Source organism: Eublepharis macularius, chromosome 1, assembly GCF_028583425.1.
Source record: "Eublepharis macularius isolate TG4126 chromosome 1, MPM_Emac_v1.0, whole genome shotgun sequence".
In the NCBI taxonomy this organism is placed as follows: domain Eukaryota; kingdom Metazoa; phylum Chordata; class Lepidosauria; order Squamata; family Eublepharidae; genus Eublepharis; species Eublepharis macularius.
In genome coordinates this window covers 159,371,468-159,389,025 of record NC_072790.1, presented here as the reverse complement: position 1 = coordinate 159,389,025, position 17,558 = coordinate 159,371,468, and the positions used below count along the sequence as shown (strand labels likewise).

At 41.8% G+C, this 17,558-nt stretch overlaps 1 protein-coding gene across 2 annotated transcripts in view; it reads right to left on the bottom strand.

The window, feature by feature from the left end:
• CNST (consortin, connexin sorting protein) overlaps positions 1 to 17,558 on the bottom strand; it is a 90,672-nt gene that overhangs the window by 17,425 nt on the left and 55,689 nt on the right. Inside the window, exons 8-10 of one of the 2 annotated variants that reach the window (XM_054975674.1) lie at positions 13,870 to 13,891; positions 13,617 to 13,713; positions 1,319 to 2,214 (exon numbers count right to left, since the gene is read on the bottom strand). In XM_054975674.1, the coding sequence (XP_054831649.1) occupies positions 1,319 to 2,214; positions 13,617 to 13,713; positions 13,870 to 13,891 (1,015 nt within the window). The remainder of the gene's footprint in view (positions 1 to 1,318; positions 2,215 to 13,616; positions 13,714 to 13,869; positions 13,892 to 17,558) is intronic. The other variant, XM_054975681.1, reaches the window with a different exon arrangement.

Sequence of the window (17,558 nt, the reverse complement as noted above, 5' to 3'; positions counted from 1 at the left end):
AATGCCATAGAGTCTACCCTCCAAAGCAGCCATTTTCTACAGTGGAATTGAGCTCTGAAATCTGGAGATTGGTTCTAATTTCAGGAGATCTCTTGGCCCCACCTGAAGGCTGGTAACCCTTGTAATACATGCACATCCTTTTTGATGGCATAGCTGGAGAAAAAAGTCTTGCATTGGAGTGAATGCTATATTCTTATTGATAACTGCCATGTGAAATTAAGTTGTTCTTTGTTTTGACATGAAGAATAATCAACATATCACACTTGGAAAAGCACACAGAGGAAGCCCAAGTGTTACTATGATACAAGATCTCTTAAAAATACAGCAGTTCATGCAATGTGCAGACTGATTTTTTTCCAACACATAGTAAAATATTTCCTTGACTAGAAAGAGATTAGGACAAATTGTATCTACATTGGCTACTGGAGAAGGCTTTCTTGATGTGCTGCTTTTAACAAAGGAAAAAAAAAACCATAAACATATTCAATATCGTTTCCATGAGATTTTCAAAGAAAAGTAAGGATACAGGATTATGTTTCTCCTACTTTTGCACATCAGAGTGAAAACAGATAACCTTCTCTGGACAATATCTTAAGCAACTCAATTAACATGACCAGAAGCATGATGTGACCTCAGAAAGATCATCCAGTCATAAAAATATGGTGCATGCTGTCTTAATCTCACTTTTCTTATGCAGGTACTATGAACATGCATGACTATAAAAAGTGCTTCTAAAGACTCCTTAAGCAGTTCATATATCAATTACACCTATTCAAAATAACTTAAAAGCCTTCTGTTAAATCACCACTTCTGTGGTGATTCACATTTTTTAAAAAGGATAGAACTATGTATATTTTCATGAAAAGAAATACACATTCACTTAATTGTTGCCTGTCAGCCAGCCATGACTTTCTATCTTAAGCTGAAGGTTTTTGTTCATCTCAGTTTGAACTACACAGTGTGCAATGAACAGGAATATTAAAGCCTTTCTACAAATTATCCACCAGGGAAGCCTTTTCATCCCCCGCCCCATGTCATTTGGATGACCACCACAGCTGTTTACTATAAATGATATGGCCTTCTAAAATATACAGCAGATAAATTCTCTCTTTTGAGACAATTTCTTGTCAGTGAAACCATACTGGCTTATCAAGAATTTTCATGAGAAAATAATTTAAACATCTTTTAACATTTATCATCATCATGAAAACATTTAACTTCTGTTCCTTTTTCACGCTAAAAAAATGGAGATACCAAAGTCAAGCAAATATTATTAACAGTAGGGATACTGTTCATAATTATTTTGATCAGTGTTTACCTCTGCAATTTTGATCCGTTTTGCTAGTTCATCAAGTGAAGAAAAGCTTTCCTCCAGTGAATAACCTTCTGATGAACAATAAAGTGCTTGTTCATTTGGTATATGTGAAAGAGTGTCGGAGCTGCCTGGAGTTCCTAAGTATTTGAGGGATTCTTCTCTGACTTTTATGCAGCCATTTAAAAACTGTTCAAAGAAATCTTCTGATCCTTCGCTTTCATCTTCTTCTTCCAGCTCTGTCGTTTCCTGTATCCCTTCAGATACTTTTGCATATCCAACAGTAGCCTGTTCAGGCATATTACTTCTAGAGCACACATTTTCACTAATGTCTGATGAAGTTCTGCACGGCACAGTTCTATCATTTTTGTAAACAGGCTGTCGCTGCTGGTGGTTTAATATGCTGCTTCCCAGCTGCCCACTGGAAATCACACTAGAACCATGACAGTGGTTTGAATGGAGTACGTTCCTTTCAGACTTAACATTTTCATCTGTGGAAATTAGATCACAAAGCATATAATCAGCATCTGTCAAAACCAGTGTGTCTACCATCAGTTCACTAGAGCACTCTGCTGCAGGCTTCTCAGCAGCTGCTTCTATTTTCGATACATCCTCAGGTAACTGTTCTCCTCTCAGCTGCAGACTATTATCTTCACTGGAATCCCTAGAAGATAAACAGCTTGAGTGAAATGTGTCCAGGGCCCCTAGGGATTGGGTGGGTGACTCCAGTCTTGATTCAGCGCTGCAGGGCTCCTCCTCCATGTGGTACTTCCTCACAGCTATCTGAAGACTGGCTCTCTCACTAAGTGTATGCCAGCTATCAAGCTGGAAGCTCTTGCTTCTCTCTTTCTCTCTGTGGTGATTCTCTGTCCTTGGTCCAATGCCAGGCCAAGTTTCAGTGTCTAAATGCAACAGGAAAAGAGTTCAAGCATTTTAAAGTGATTCAGTACATTAACATTGTGGGGGGAAATATCCGTAATCTGATAACAGCATACAATGCTTTTGTCTGAATTCCTGATTGCCAGCAATACCTCTAACTTCCAAGTGAAAATGCTATTGACTCTTTAGAGAACTTAAGGCAGGGGTTCCCAACCTTTTTGAGCCTGTGGACACATTTGGAATTCTGACAAACTGTGGTGGGTGGAGAAACAAAATGGCTGCCACAAAATGGCTGCCACAGCTTACCTTCAGTCCGGGGCCAGATCTAGGGTCGCCAGTGCCCAGGGCAACCCAAGTCTGCCCCCCTGCATGTGTGCTCCCAGCGCCGCGTGACGATGTTACTTCCATGATGTCATCACACAAGGGCGAAGCGTGGCGGCAGCGAGGGCAGTGGCAGCGTGGGCGGCTGGGAGGCCGCCCATGCCATTTGCCTACCCCACTGAGGGGGCAGCCGGCTTGCCATGCGCTCCCTGTCCTGCGGGGCAGGTGAATGGTACAGGCAGCCTCCCAGCCCTCCGTGCCACTCGCCTGCCCCGCTGAGGGGCGGCCGGCTTGCTGCACGCTCCCTGTCCTGCGGGGCAGGCGAATGGCGCGGATGGCTGCTCAGCCGCCCGCGCTGCTGCCGACGCGCTCCCAGCAGATGGCAACTGCACCCAGCGCCCTCTCTTTGGCAGCGCCGGGGCAGACTACCCCCCTGCCCCCCTTGATCTGGCCCTGCTTCAGTCACACAGTGAAGACCCTTGAACTGTGGGAACTGTTTCTGTCAAAGCAATGTTTTTAAAAATCTGCACAGTCAATCAATACTCCAGTGGCCAATCAGAAGCCATGCCACCTAGCCCCACCCACTTTCTAAAAACACTTGGCAGGCACCAGGAAAGGTATTGACGGGCACAATTGTGTCCATGGGCACCACATTGGGGACCCCTGACTTAAGGGCACATATATTTTATTAAGGGAGGATACAACTAGATATATTTTAATGACTTTATCTAGTTTTGCTAAGACAAGAATTCATTTCCGTTTTAAATATTCTGTACAACAAAAATGTAGTAAGTCCAAAGATAACTAGGAGAAGGGAATCAATCAGCACCACAAAGAATTGTTTCATGATACCACGGCTAAATAAAATATTGTAGGCTACATTAATTATTATTAAAGTTTACTAAAATAAAAACTCTATCATCATCATCATCATCATCATCATCATCATCATCATCATCATCATCATCATCATCATATTCGATTTATATAACGCCCTTCAGGACAACTTAATGCCTGCTCAGAGTGGTTTACGAAGTATGTCATTATTATCCCCACAACAAACACCCTGTGAGGTGGGTGGGGCTGAGGGAGCTCCAGAGAACTGTGACTAGCCCAAGGTCACCCAGCCGGCTTCAAGTGGAGGAGTGGGGAATCAAACCCGGCTCTCCAGATTAGAGTCCCGTGCTCTTAACCACTACACCAAATTTAGAAATATATTTTTTAAAATCTATGTTTCCTGTTGTTATTGTCATGCACACCATTAAGCATTCCCTGAGTTGGTACCATTAAAAAAATGGGAGTTATCTATGGACTGGATTGTCATCTTAATGATTAAGAAAACTCTGCACAAGAGAAGAATATGGAGTGTATGTCTCTGAGCTTATGTGAAATGCTTGTCCATTGATCTTGATGCAATACGTAAGTTCTTTGAAAGGACTTGTGTAGCAGTGACGGGCACAGAAAGATGGGACTAATGAAAGTCCTATCCAGAATATCATGAAGGATAAACAAGGATAAATAACAAGCAGAACACAGCTGGAACACCTCATTCAGTATCAAGCAAAGGATTCCCCATTATAGGTATTTTATATTTATATATACACAGGGCTTTTTTTCTGGGAAAAGAGGTGGTGGAACTCTCTATTACCACATGTGTGCGTGCAAAGCATGTGCACGCTCCCAGAAATGCATGATGACATCACTTCTGGAGGTGACGCCACTTCCTGGAACACAGCACAATGCATTATGACTAGGGCTGTGCTATTCGGGTTTTGCTTTGGGTAAAGATACCCAAAGCGGACCCAATTCGGCAAGCTTCAGTATTCCAGAAGCAATACCGAAGCAAAGCTTTCTGAAGCATTCAGAAATACTTCAGAAAGCTTGCAAGCAGCGGCGGGGCCCTTTAAACATCAACCACCCCACCTCCCTTGCGGTGGCTCCAAGCTGGCTCCTCTGCCGCTGCTGCGCCACTGCCCGAGCCTGCGGGGTGGAGGAGAAGGCTGGAGCCTCCTCCTCCGGACCTTCCTGCCCCTCAAATAGCTGCGGTACGCCGGCGGCGCAGTGGCCATTTGAGGGGCAGGAAGGGCCAGAGGAGCTGGAGAAAGCCCTTCCTGCCCCTCAAATGGCTGTTGCGCCGCTAGTGCGCTGTGGTCATTTGAGGGGCAGGAAGGGCCGGAGGAGGTGGCTCCAGCCTTCCCCACCACCCTGCAGGCTCGGGCAGCGGCACAGCGGCGGCAGAGGAGCCAGCTGGCTCCAGGCCATGCTACCTTGTGCTGCCACCCAGCTGATGACCCTCCCACTGCCAGGTAAGTGGGTGGGGCTTGGAGGGGTCTCCCCAGGGTTGGGTGGGGGGTAGAGGGGTTGCCCCAGGGAGGGTGGGTGGTGGTGGTGGGGAGTTCCCCCCTCGCTTCAGTATGCTCTGAATCTTCACGGAGCATACTGAAGCGATTCCCGAACCCTGAATCCGAAGCAGCTTGCCGCTTCAGATTTGGGGGTACCGAATCTCCCCACCCGTGCACAGCCCTAATTATGACAAGATATATGTTAGTAAGCTTGGAAAATTATACTATTATGAGAAAGGGTTTTTTCACTTTCTGTATCCTCTACAAATGTGAAATCTTCCATTCCCTTTCCCAAACATTTCATTTCTTTGGAATCGTATTTTAAAATATGCAAGAAGGAGGGGGCCTCTAAAAATCCAAAACTCATCCGCAATTCAAAATTAGATACTCAACTTTAGCTGCATTAGATTTATACTTAGTTTAAATTGGCTATTTTTTGTTGCCTGCCAACTCTACCTTACCATTGGCTAAGCTATTGTGACATTGTGAAATGCCCATAAAAATTCCCATGTCCCAGACAAACAATATTCATAAAAACTTCCTTAACCCCCATATGCCCACTGCAATTTCAGTGATGTTAAATCAGCCAAGGGTGGGGAGAAGCATTTGAGTTACAGCTATTAAGATAAGAACACCCGAGGGGGGGGCGGAGCAACGCTTGGAAATGGTGGCTGCTCCTTTCTAGAGCTCTGGGCCCGGCCTGCTTCCAGCCTCAAAACAAAGCCATAAAAGCATCCTGATATGATGGGAAAGACAGGGGCAGGTAAGCCAAAGCCTCCCCACGCGCAGTCAGCCACAGTTAAAGCTTTTTTTGCCCCTGAAGAAGCCAAAAACTGCAATAAATCTTCAGCAGAAAACGGAGCTAAAATGGCCGACGGGGAAAGCAGTGTGGTGGGGTTAACAAAACAAGAGTTCTCAAAAGCTATCCAAATATTGGAAAGCAATATTATTGCCACCATTTCTGAAAAAATAGATGAAAAGATAAACAGCAGCCTAGAGCCCATTACAAAGCAACTCAAGGACATTAGTGAAACTATAGCTGCTGTTACTCAAACAGCTGAAAAAGCCCTTGAACTAGGGATTAATCTGCAAAAAGATTTAAATCAAACCCAGCAAATAGAAGAAGCACTATCAGTGAAAATAATCGACTTGGAGATGAAAATTAAAGCTAGAAATCTGAAGATGAGGGGTCTCCCTGAAAATGAGGAAGAACATACAGAGCTTCCTATTTTTATAATGTCCTGGCTTGCGGAAGTACTCCAACTGGAAGAAGGGGTTGCTCCCAACATTGAAGCTGCTTTTAGATTGGGATCTAGGGCAGCAAATAAATCACGCCTGCCAAGAGATATTTTGGTAATCTTTGGAGACCTACGATCAAAAGAAAAGATTCTAAGAGAGGCGCGCAGACGTGGATATTTGCTCTACAAGAACAAAGAAATTCAAGTGTTCCCTGATCTGCCATCAGAAATATTAAAAATGCGCAGAGACCTAAAGCCAATTACCAATGCACTTGCAAAAGCTAACTTGAGATACAGGTGGATTGGATCGACTTCCAAGCTCTCAGTGCTTCATGATGGAAATCTGATTGTTGCTAAGGATTTGGAAGAAGGACATGCTCTATTAAATACTTTGAACCTCACTGCTGAGCATAACCCACCTTTGAAAGATCTACAGGAAGAATCCAAGATACCAAGAAAGACTGAGAGTTGGAAGAGAGTCAGCTCTGCTTTGCAAGACAAACGTTGAAAACTAATCGCATGCAGTCAGCAGACCCAGGGTGCCTTTGTTACAAGACAAACTTTATGATCACAAAGAGGTTGGAGTGGAGGCCGGGATTCAGAGTCTAGGCAATCTCCCCCCTATTTTCCTTTTTTGTCTCCTGGTTTAGGGCTGTAAAGCTCTTTTGTTTTCACCTTGTTGTAAGGTGGAAATCAGGGTGGCATATGTTATTTCAGTCAGCCGTTGCTGACTTTTCTTTTTTCTTTTGTCTTATCTTTTTCATTTTCAATCTAGTAAAAATTGTTGCTGTAAAGGATAGAAAAGGGGAGAGAGGGGGGGAATTAACAGAGGGAGGGAATGGAATTAGGGAGGGGGTGGAAGGAATTGGAAAATTGTCCTGGGGATTTGAGGTTTTGACTTGGTTGGGATGTATTGGTGTGTTAATGGATTTGATTTATGAAATCATAGTTCAAAACTGGCCATTGAACATACAAGTGGTGTTCTCTTTGTTTAGACTAACAAAAGCACAGGGAGATCTGATGGCAGATTTAGCTACATTTTTTGCTATGCACTATAAGATGATGGGGCCAAAATTAAGAGGGTCTAAAAGAACTTTGTTATATTTTCACCCTAGCCAAAATAATATTGATCTATCGCTAGACTTCTTACATAGATAATGGGTGACCAGAAATATAAAATTATTTCGGTGAATTGTAAGGGTCTAAACAATAAAATCAAACTTAAAAGAATATCAACTGCCCTTACAAGACAGAAACCTTCAATATTATTTCTTCAAGAAACACATCTGAAAACCTCTAACCTGCCAGTTTTTAAGACTTGCTGGTTTAACCAGCAGTTTCAATCCCCTGGGTCATCAAAATCCAGAGGGGTGGCTATACTATTCTCAAAAGAAACTAATTTTTCTTTAAAGGAATCAAAAATAGATCCACAAGGCAGATTTTTATTTTTAAAGGGCAGTTTAGATCATATGCTGCTAACATTGGCTGTAATTTATGCACCAAATCAAGACCAAATAAGCTTTATAGACAACACCCTAACACTTTTAAACTCTTTTGCAGAAGGAGAAATAGTTCTTGCTGGGGACTTCAACTTTATTATGAATTATGATTTGGACAAAACCCGAAAACACCACTGCCATCAAGTTAGGAGGACAGGTATCTCTGAACTATCAGGTATAATAAATAAGGCAGGCTTACAAGACATTTGGCGTATCCAACACCCAAGCACAAGGGATTATACTTACTACTCATCTGTTCATAACGTATATACACGAATAGATTATATTTTTTTGACACCTAAACTCTGTGATCTAGTTTGTTCAACTGATATAGGTGAGAAACTATGGTCTGATCATGCTTGGACGGAATGTGTTTTCAGTTTAGGGTGTAAAATGCAAAGGAAAACAAATTGGAAATTAAATACTTCACTTTTATTCAACAAACAAATCTATTCAAAAATATCCTCAGATATAAAGCAATATTTTGAACTAAATGCAGCTTGCGGTGTCTCCCAAGAACTGGTGTGGGACGCTATGAAAGCTGTTCTTCGGGGGCAAATTATATCAGCAGCCTCCTATCACAAAAAACAAAGAGAGAAAACTAGAAACGAGATAGTTGCCAAAATTAAAAGCTTGGAGCAGGAACATAAGAAATCTTGTAGCAAACTGATTTATAAACAGTTAACGTTAGAAAGGAAAGCCCTAGAAAGCTTAGAAACTGCTCAGATTCAGAAAAAATTACTTTATGTTAAGCAAAAATATTGGGTCAGGTCACCTAAATCCACTAAACTCCTTATTAAAAAAGTTAAAGAGAAAACCATGACATACGCCATAAAGGCTATCAAAGATAAAGCAGGACAAATGCATTCAAAATCTGAAGAAATAGTAAATATTTTTGCAGATTTTTATCAGACTTTATATACCTCAGACTCGCCAGAGCCTGCTAGGTTAATAGATTATATATCTAATAGAAACCTAGTTAGTAGCATTTCAGATGAACACAAATCAATCATGGAACAACCAATATCAGAATCAGAAGTTAAATTGGCAATTAAATCGCTCAAAAATAACAAAGCCCCTGGAAGGGACGGTTACCCTCCAGAATTCTACAAAAAATATATAGATCTGATTCTAACCCCATTGACAGATACTTGCAACTTTGTACTGAAGTCAGGCAAGATCCCCCCATTCTGGAAGGAGGCAGAAATTACTGTGATACCTAAAAAAGGCAAGGACACTACTGACCCCAAATCATATAGGCCAATTTCCCTTTTAAACCAAGACCAAAAAATTTTCACTTCTATACTAGCAAAAAGACTAACCTCCTTTATCACTAATTATATACATCTGGATCAGGCCGGCTTTATGCCCACGAGAAATCTCTTTGACAATATAAGAAAAACCATAGATTTAATTAACCATTGCACCCTAAAAAAGCTACCAGCTTTTCTACTATCGTTGGACGTGGAGAAAGCGTTTGATAGGGTGGAGGTCCCTTACTTATTAGGCTTACTTGAGCACATGGGATTTGGCAGATATTTTTTACAAGCTATCAGAGCACTTTACGACTCTCCTAAAGCCATAGTAAGAGCCAATGGTACTTATTCACCAGAATTTCAAATTAGAAGAGGTACCAGACAAGGTTGCCCCCTTTCCCCTATTTTATTTGCCTTAGCCATAGAACCCTTAGCAACATCAATAAGATTACACCCCAACATAAAAGGAATCACGATTGGAAAACAAACCTATAAGACTAGCCTCTTTGCAGACGATCTAGTGTTGTATTTAACAGACCCTAGTAGCTCATTACCAGCTGTGGAAAAATGCTTAACAGACTTCAAATTGGTCTCCGGTTTGGCCATTAATCACCTAAAGTCTGAACTATACCCCATGAATTTACAGCAAGACACTACCCAGTTCATTAAAACAAACTACAAATATAAGTGGATTAAATCCAATTGGTCCTATCTTGGTGTAAAAATACCATTAAATTTGAATGAAATATGGGACTTGAATTTCAATGAGCTCTATATTTCTTTATCTAGAACATTAAGTAGCTGGAAAAGGCTACAACTAACTTGGCTAGAAAAAATCAACTTAATAAAAACTTTAATACTCCCACAGATACTATTTTATTTTCGAGCACTACCCATCTTTATTAAACCACACACCTTAGAAAGATGGCAGAAACTGCTGAATAAATTTATTTGGGCAGGAAAAAAGCCTAGGATTAGTTTTGTTACCCTGAGAAGTCACACCAAACAGGGTGGGTTAGGAATGCCTGATATTAGATTGTATTATGAGGCTACCCAACTTACTTACCTGGTCCTTATGTTGCAGTCTGACTTTAAGGCTGACTGGAAAGCTATTGAACAGCACTACACACTACCCAAAACAATGCAGGAAACTATTTGGAACTCAGCACCTGAACGTCCCAAGGCAATTAAAAACCACTTACTTTTAGCTCCGGCACTAGGGATTTGGGACAAAAATAGGGCTTCAGTAGCACCGTCCTTTTCTCCTTTTTCATGTTTTACAGGACAAAAGTGGTTTATACCTGCCCTCAGTAAAGACTCCTTTGCAGAATGGAAATCTAAACAGCTTACGACGTTTGTCGATATAACCTCAAGAGGGCAGCTCTTATCTAAACAACTGATTGAAGCACGGTTGCAAGCCAAGATTTCTTGGCTCCAATACCTGCAGGTTCAACACCTTATAGCTGCTCCTGAGATACAAAGCTCCCTAAAGCGTGAGATAACTGAATTTGAAGAAATACTGAAATCAGGTGGCAGTGGAAGTAAGGGTCTTCTATCAAAGATTTACAAAATAATGTTGAAAGCCCAAAAAAGCAAGCCTTATTCATACCAACTGGCTTGGGAAACATACTGCGGTATTAAATTTTCTGAGGCACAGTGGTCAAGCATTTGGAACTCCCCAATATTTAAGACTAATTTAATTTCTGTAAAGTCACAATCTCAAAAACTTTTGACACGTTGGTATATCACTCCTCAGAAGCTTAACTATGCCAATAAAATAATATCGCCCAAATGTTGGAAAGGATGTGGTGAGGTGGGGTCCTTTATTCACTGTTGGTGGACATGTCCTTTGATAAGCAAATTTTGGTCCGATGTAACAACTGTTATCAAACAAATGTTGGGTATTATAGTTCCTTTTAAACCTGAAACAATTTTACTTAACTTATGGTCAAGCTATGATATACCCACTATTATAAGGAAAAGGGTGGCTATGCTTTTAGCTGCAGCTAAAACAGCCATCGCTTTGAGGTGGAAGGACCCTAGACCCCCTACACTACCCCTGTGGTTTAACAAAGTTTGGGACCAGTATTACATGGAGAAGGTAACATATCAAATCTGTTGTTCTGAATCGCCAATGATACAATCAGACTTTTGGGAAGACTGGCTTCCAGTACTAGATCATTTGATTACAGAAGACATTGGTCCCAGCAAAAAATATCCAATAGACCCTTTCTTATTGTAACCTTAATAGTGTGAAACTTTTGGTTCTCCAAATATGTACGTTTTATTGTAGGCTACATGTAGGCACTTCAAATCTCTCTCTCTCTCTCTCTCTGTTTTTGTTTTACCAATTTACCTGTACTGTTAAAACTTGTTTACTTTTGTTTACTGTTGATAAATTTGTTAAATCAAAAAATTGTTGAAAAATAAAAAATGTTGTAGATAAGAACACCCATATGCTGATGAATATATTGATGAAAGCCTTCTGTGACTTGGATACAGCTATCCATTCCTAGCATAAAACTGGAATAACCATAACTGATATTTTAACTAATGCAAATGACCATAACTGATATATTTAACTAACACAGAACCAATCTGCTTTCAAAAGCTGTGGGAACCATAACAATGTCAACTTCAGTCAACGAAAGAATGAAAGCAACACACACACACACAGCCCCCACAGCCCCTGAAAAGAAAGCAGAATGAACTCAAAGCAGCACACACATGCACAGAAACCCCTGAATGAAATGAAAGCAGAATGAACTCAAAGCAACACACACACACAAACACAGAGCCCCACCCCCTGAAAAGAAAGCAGAATGAACTCAAAGCAGCACACATGCATACACAGCCCCACCTACCCACTCCCCTAAAACAGAATGAACTCAAAGCAGAACACACATACACAGAAACTCCTGAATGAAATGAAAGCAGAATGAACTCAAAGCAGCTTAACCTCCTCTGGAGAGCTGGCCCCAGCAGCTCTGCTTGCACTCTCTCTCTCTCTCACTCAGAGGAATAGAAAAAAAGCAGAATGAACTCAAAGCAGAACACACATACACAGAAACTCCTGAATGAAATGAAAGCAGAATGAACTCAAAGCAGCTTAACCTCCTCTGGAGAGCCGGCCCCAGCAGCTCTGCTTGCACTCTCTCTCTCTCTCTCTCTCTCTCTCTCTCTCTCTCTTTCTCTCAGAGGAATAGGAAAAAAGCAGAATGAACTCAAAGCAGCTAAACCTCCTCTGCAGAGCTGGACCCAGCAGCTCCGCTTGCACTCTCTCTCTCTCTCACTAACAAATGGTAGAAAGTTTAATTGTATATGGCCAAAGGCCGTTACAATACAAAGTTAAAACACTAAAAATGGAAAAAAAGCAGAATGAACTCAGAGCAGCTAAGCCTCCTCTGCAGAGCCAGCACCAGGCCAGAGCAGCAGCTGCTTGTGCGTGCTCTCTCTCTCTCACTCACTCAAGAAAGCAGAATGAAAAAACAGCTAAGCCTCCTCTGCAGAGCCCGCAGGACTGAAGGAGGAAAGAATCACGTTGGCAGATTCTAGAGCTGCCGGAATGGTGTTCCGGAGCGTTCCCCCTCAAAACCCCCCCTGTATACACAAAAGAAAGAAGGGATATTTGAGTTTTGTAGAAATATGCATATAAATATGTACACATCAAACACTAAACAAGTTATTAGTATGAGTGAAAGGCTCCCCTGAAGTTACATGGAAAATAAAAAATAATAGTTTGGGTCCATTTGAGCTCATTCACAATTATCATCAACCAAAATAACTACATTTAGTTTCATCTCTGGCATGAGGCTGTACCTCAAGGAGGCCCACAGATTACTCATTTCTCCAGCAACAGCTGTTTCAAGGTGGGAACCGCCTGTCAACTAGGAGCCCTTCCAAGCAAGGGCCTTACACATTCCCTGAAATGCAGGGTAGGTGCCATAGTGGGAAATGGTTCTCAGAACAGCCACAGGTGGCATGTCAAGCCACTAAGTGAGTATCACTGCATTAGAAATTTTTTACTGATGCAAGGATTTCTGCCACACAAGAGCCCAAAGATCAATAGTACAATACTAACTGGAGTTACACACTTCTAAGTCCATTGACTTAGATCACCCTTTTAATTTATGAATTATCTGTATACTAAACTCAAGAAAACAAGCAGAACACAGCAACATTTCCTAGCCTAAGTGGTACTGAAAGAACACTTTCTGAGCACACTGTGGCTGAATTGTTGATCAGTATATATTCCAAACAGGAAAAGAAAAAAGTGCTTTTAAAGTGCCTTTTGCAGTTGTAAGGTTCACTGCAGATGTTTGGAACTTGAATGATGGGCATTGCATGATATGCCTCCCTTGTGCACTGGGAGACCAAAGAGTCTATCCTTCACTGAACTAAAGAGAACTGCCATTGCTCACTCCCTGGCAGTCTACTTACTAATAACTCTGAGGAGAAATCTAGAATCTAGAGACAGTGTGCAGACTTCAACACAGAAAGTGTATATATAGTTGCCTGCACTACAGCCATTTTTAGCCTGGTTTTCTATTCCTTGCAGTAGAGATACTGAGGGTGAACAGACCATTATAAATAATGCTTAAGTGAGCTGTATGGTAAAGCCCAAATAGTCTGTTCTGATACTTATTTGCCGAGGAAGGTCTAAGAAAAGATGACTGATTTCTTAATTTTGCTCCTGTTAAAAAATCTCTATCTACTCTTGCCCCAAAAGCTTAAAAAAACCCTGATCAGATGATATACAAATGTGGTACCTGAATCACATGAAGCAGCACCTCTTTCCTTTAAATCTTCAGATCCTATTAAACCTATGAAACTATTGTGCGTCCAGGTATTTTCTTCATTTATTAACTGTAAAACAGGACAGCATTCTAATCATTACAGAATGCAGCTTTTTACAACTTTATGCAACATTTTATGGGGCATAAACTCCATTCACTACATTTAAGAATTTGAAGAGCACTCAAACAAATAAGACTGAGAGCCAATGAAAACTTCATAGCTTACCTTGCTTCGGGAGACAAGGGGCCTGCAACCAAATCAAAAAAGAAAGAAAAGAAACAAAAATAAACAGCTGCTTTCATCGAAATATCCTTCTCACACAAACGTCATCAAAACTAAACAACAAATCAGATTAGTTCTTTCCATGCTCTAATATTAGAACAGAAAGTTTCCAACGCTGAAACACTATCAGTGTGCCAGCATAGTTTAAAGGAGCCAGACCATATGTTAACAACATTACATATGCCAATTATTGCTAATGGTAGAGAAGGCAAGAGAAGTGATGAAATCAATACAGGACTTCAGAAGTGTTCTCATAGTATGTGTTTTTGGAAAGTTGATACCTTTTGTATAAATTGTTCTGATCTGAAAGAAACAACTCAGAACCATTAATGGTGGCCTTTGAAAGAGTTGAGAGAAATAGCACTACTTCCTGTTTTCCTTGTGAGAGATGGGAAAGAAGAGCAAAAGGTGAGCCCTCCTACATTTTGCAGCATTTTGTACCTTCAATTTCTCTGCTTTGCTTAATAGCCAGTTCTCTCTCCTTTTGGACCTTTCAGAGAGAAACAAGAATTTGTCTCAAAAGGAAGAGCAACAACTAGCAACAACCTTTTACAATTTATACTGTCAGACTAAGCAAAAACAAATGACAAACCTAAATGTTTAGAAATGAATACAGGAGATTAAAAATTTATTTATATTACATACTGTTGATCTCAGTGGCATAGAGGAATATGTCACAGACTACAATCCCAGAATGCTGGATGGTGAGCTCCACATGCACAATAGGGACTCATCCTTTTTTGCCCACCAAATGGTCCTTCCCTCACATTTTATCCTTGCACAACTAGGAGAAATGTGCCAGTCTCTCCCATAGTTCATTAAAGCTTCATGGCTAGTGGGGATTTGAATTCAGGCCTTCCCTTGTCCCTATAAGCACATTAGGCTATCCTAGCTCTCTAAGAGCACTAGCATCTTCTCATGCCACTAGTTAATGCTTTCAAATGCATTGCAAAGAGAATCTAACAGGAACATAAATGAGAAGCCCTAGTATTGAGGAATGCCTAAAGGAGTTCTCAGTAGTGTAGCTGCAGATCTAGTAAATATAATTTCTGTAAGTAGCCATTTAGAATTATTTTAAAAGCTGTTGTAACTGTTAAGCAGAAGTATGTTAAACACAGTCATGCTCTTGGGTCTAACCGCAATTAAGTGAATGACAGAGTCTTGTATAGAAAGATGCCTGGATTTCACTGACTCACTTTCTTCCTCACTTATTACAGTTTCATCCTGCCCTTCCACCAAGGAGCTCAGAGTGGTATACATGGCTCTCTACCCCCAATTTTTAATTTTAAAATGCTGCAAAGTAGGTAGACTAAGAAATAGTGACTGCTTCAAGGCCATCTTATGAGTGCTACGACTGAGTAGAGACTTCAGTTCAGATCTGCCTGGCCTAAACCCACTTATATAACACAAAACACTGTCTATCAACGCTATGCACAAAGCTGAAATTTGGAACACAAGTAGTCCTAAATACCTTAGTAAAAGAAAGTTGAAAACTGGATTTTCTAAAAAATAAATAATCCAAAGTTTAAAATTTACTTTATTTATACCCCACCTTTCTCCCCAATGGGGACTCAAAGTAGCTTATGCCGTTCTCCTCCATTTTATCCTCACAATGAATCTGTGAAGTAGGTTAGGCTGAGAGGGTGTGACTGGTCCAAGATCACCAAGCAAGCTTCCATGGCAATGTGCGGGTTCAAACCTGGGTCTCCCAGATCCTAGTCTAACTCTACAACTACAACACCATGCTTCTATAATAGCTTCTATATAGAGCATTTCAAGTGTTCATAACATCTCTTACATTTATTTCAGTAACCTTTACAACCCTGTAAATTAGACCAAAATTATAATCCCCATATTGCAATGGCTGAAAGTGGATTGCCTCGAGACAACTAGTTCACATGGGTTAAGACATTATTTAAACAACTAGGCTTATGCTGCCTAAGGATGGAGCTCGGTGACTGAAAAATGAGGCAGAGAATCTTTTATTTTTATTTTTTATTTATTTATTTTATTTATTCAATTTATATACCCCAGGGGCTCTGGGCAGTGAACAGTTAAAATCGATAAAAACAAAAACTAAAATCAATATACAAATAATAAAACAAATTAACAAGGTGCAGTGGTGGGGAGAACCTTCCCCACCCCAAAGGTGGGAGGCCGACATGGCACCGCCCCCTTCAATCACCAAACGCTTGGCGGAACAGCTCTGTCTTACAGGCCCGACGGAACGATAATATGTCCCGCTGGGCCTGGGTTTCCATTGACAGAGCGTTCCACCAGGCTGGGGCCAGGACTGAAAAGGCCCTGGCCCTGGTTGAAGCGAGGTGGGCTTCCTTAGGGCCGGGGACCACAAGTAAATATTTATTCGCTGATCGGAGCGATCTCCGGGGAATGTACAGGGAGAGGCGGTCCCGAAGATATGCCAGTCCCAACCCACTCAGGGCTTTAAAGGTAAGAACCAACACTTTGAACCTGATTCGGAATTCAACCGGAAGCCAGTGCAGCTGGCGCAGGACAGGTGTGATGTGTGACTGGTAAGGTATACCAGTCAGGACCCGTGCCGCCGCATTCTGGACCAGTTGTAGTTTCCGGATCAGGCCCAGGGGTAGTCCAGCGTAGAGTGAGTTACAGTAATCTAGCCTGGAGGTGACCGTTGCATGGATCACTGTAGCCAGGTCCTGGGGTGACAGGTAGGGGGCAAGTTGCCTGATCTGACGAAGATGGAAAAATGCAGACTTGGCAACCGCCGTGACCTGGGCCTCCATCGATAGGGAGGCATCCAGGAGCACACCCAGACTCTTTACCACTGGCAAAGTTGTCAGTGGTGTCCCATCCAGGGCAGGGAGCTGGATCCCAACATCTGGCAGCCCCCGTCCCAGCTGCAGGACCTCCGTCTTCACTGGGTTCAATTTCAGCCTGCTCTGTTTCAACCATGCCGTCACAGCCTCCAAAGCTCTGGCCAGATTGTCTGGGGCCGTGTCTGGCCGGCCGCCCATCAACAGAAAAAGTTGGGTGTCATCCGCATATTGATGACAACCCAGCCCAAACCACAGTTGGGACTGCGAAAGGCTTTGTACTATCCTACTATATAAAAGGCTAACTGTGTTCCAGACAACTCACTTCCCACCCTGGTATGCCTCCAGAGGGCACTGCCATAGAGGGAAGCACAGAAGAGGCAGCCCGCCCCTCTGAGAGCACGCTGCGGCAGGAAGCCCAGGCCAGGTTCAGGCTGAGACACACACCTGCTCCATCCAATCACTTACCCACTCGTGCGGTCTCTCCTTGTCCATTGCTTACATTCCAAATGTCATCAGCACTCAAACCTGTTCTTCCTTGTTGAGTACTTCAAGCTCACTGATCCATATATATATATTCTAATAACAATAAATTTTAACTAGTCTCAAGGCAGAATCCTTCCCAACCCTGTTACCCAAGATCCTTTACCAGTGACTGAGCCTGGATTCTTCCTCCTGAATTAGGATACTGTCAAATCATTATACGGCACATTGTTGAGATGCCACTGATACCCATGATGTTCTCAGACCAGCAAAAACCTCAGATCAAATAAGGCAGCACTTCTGACACAAATTCATAACTTCACTTCAAATTTCAACTCTATACTTACCATTATA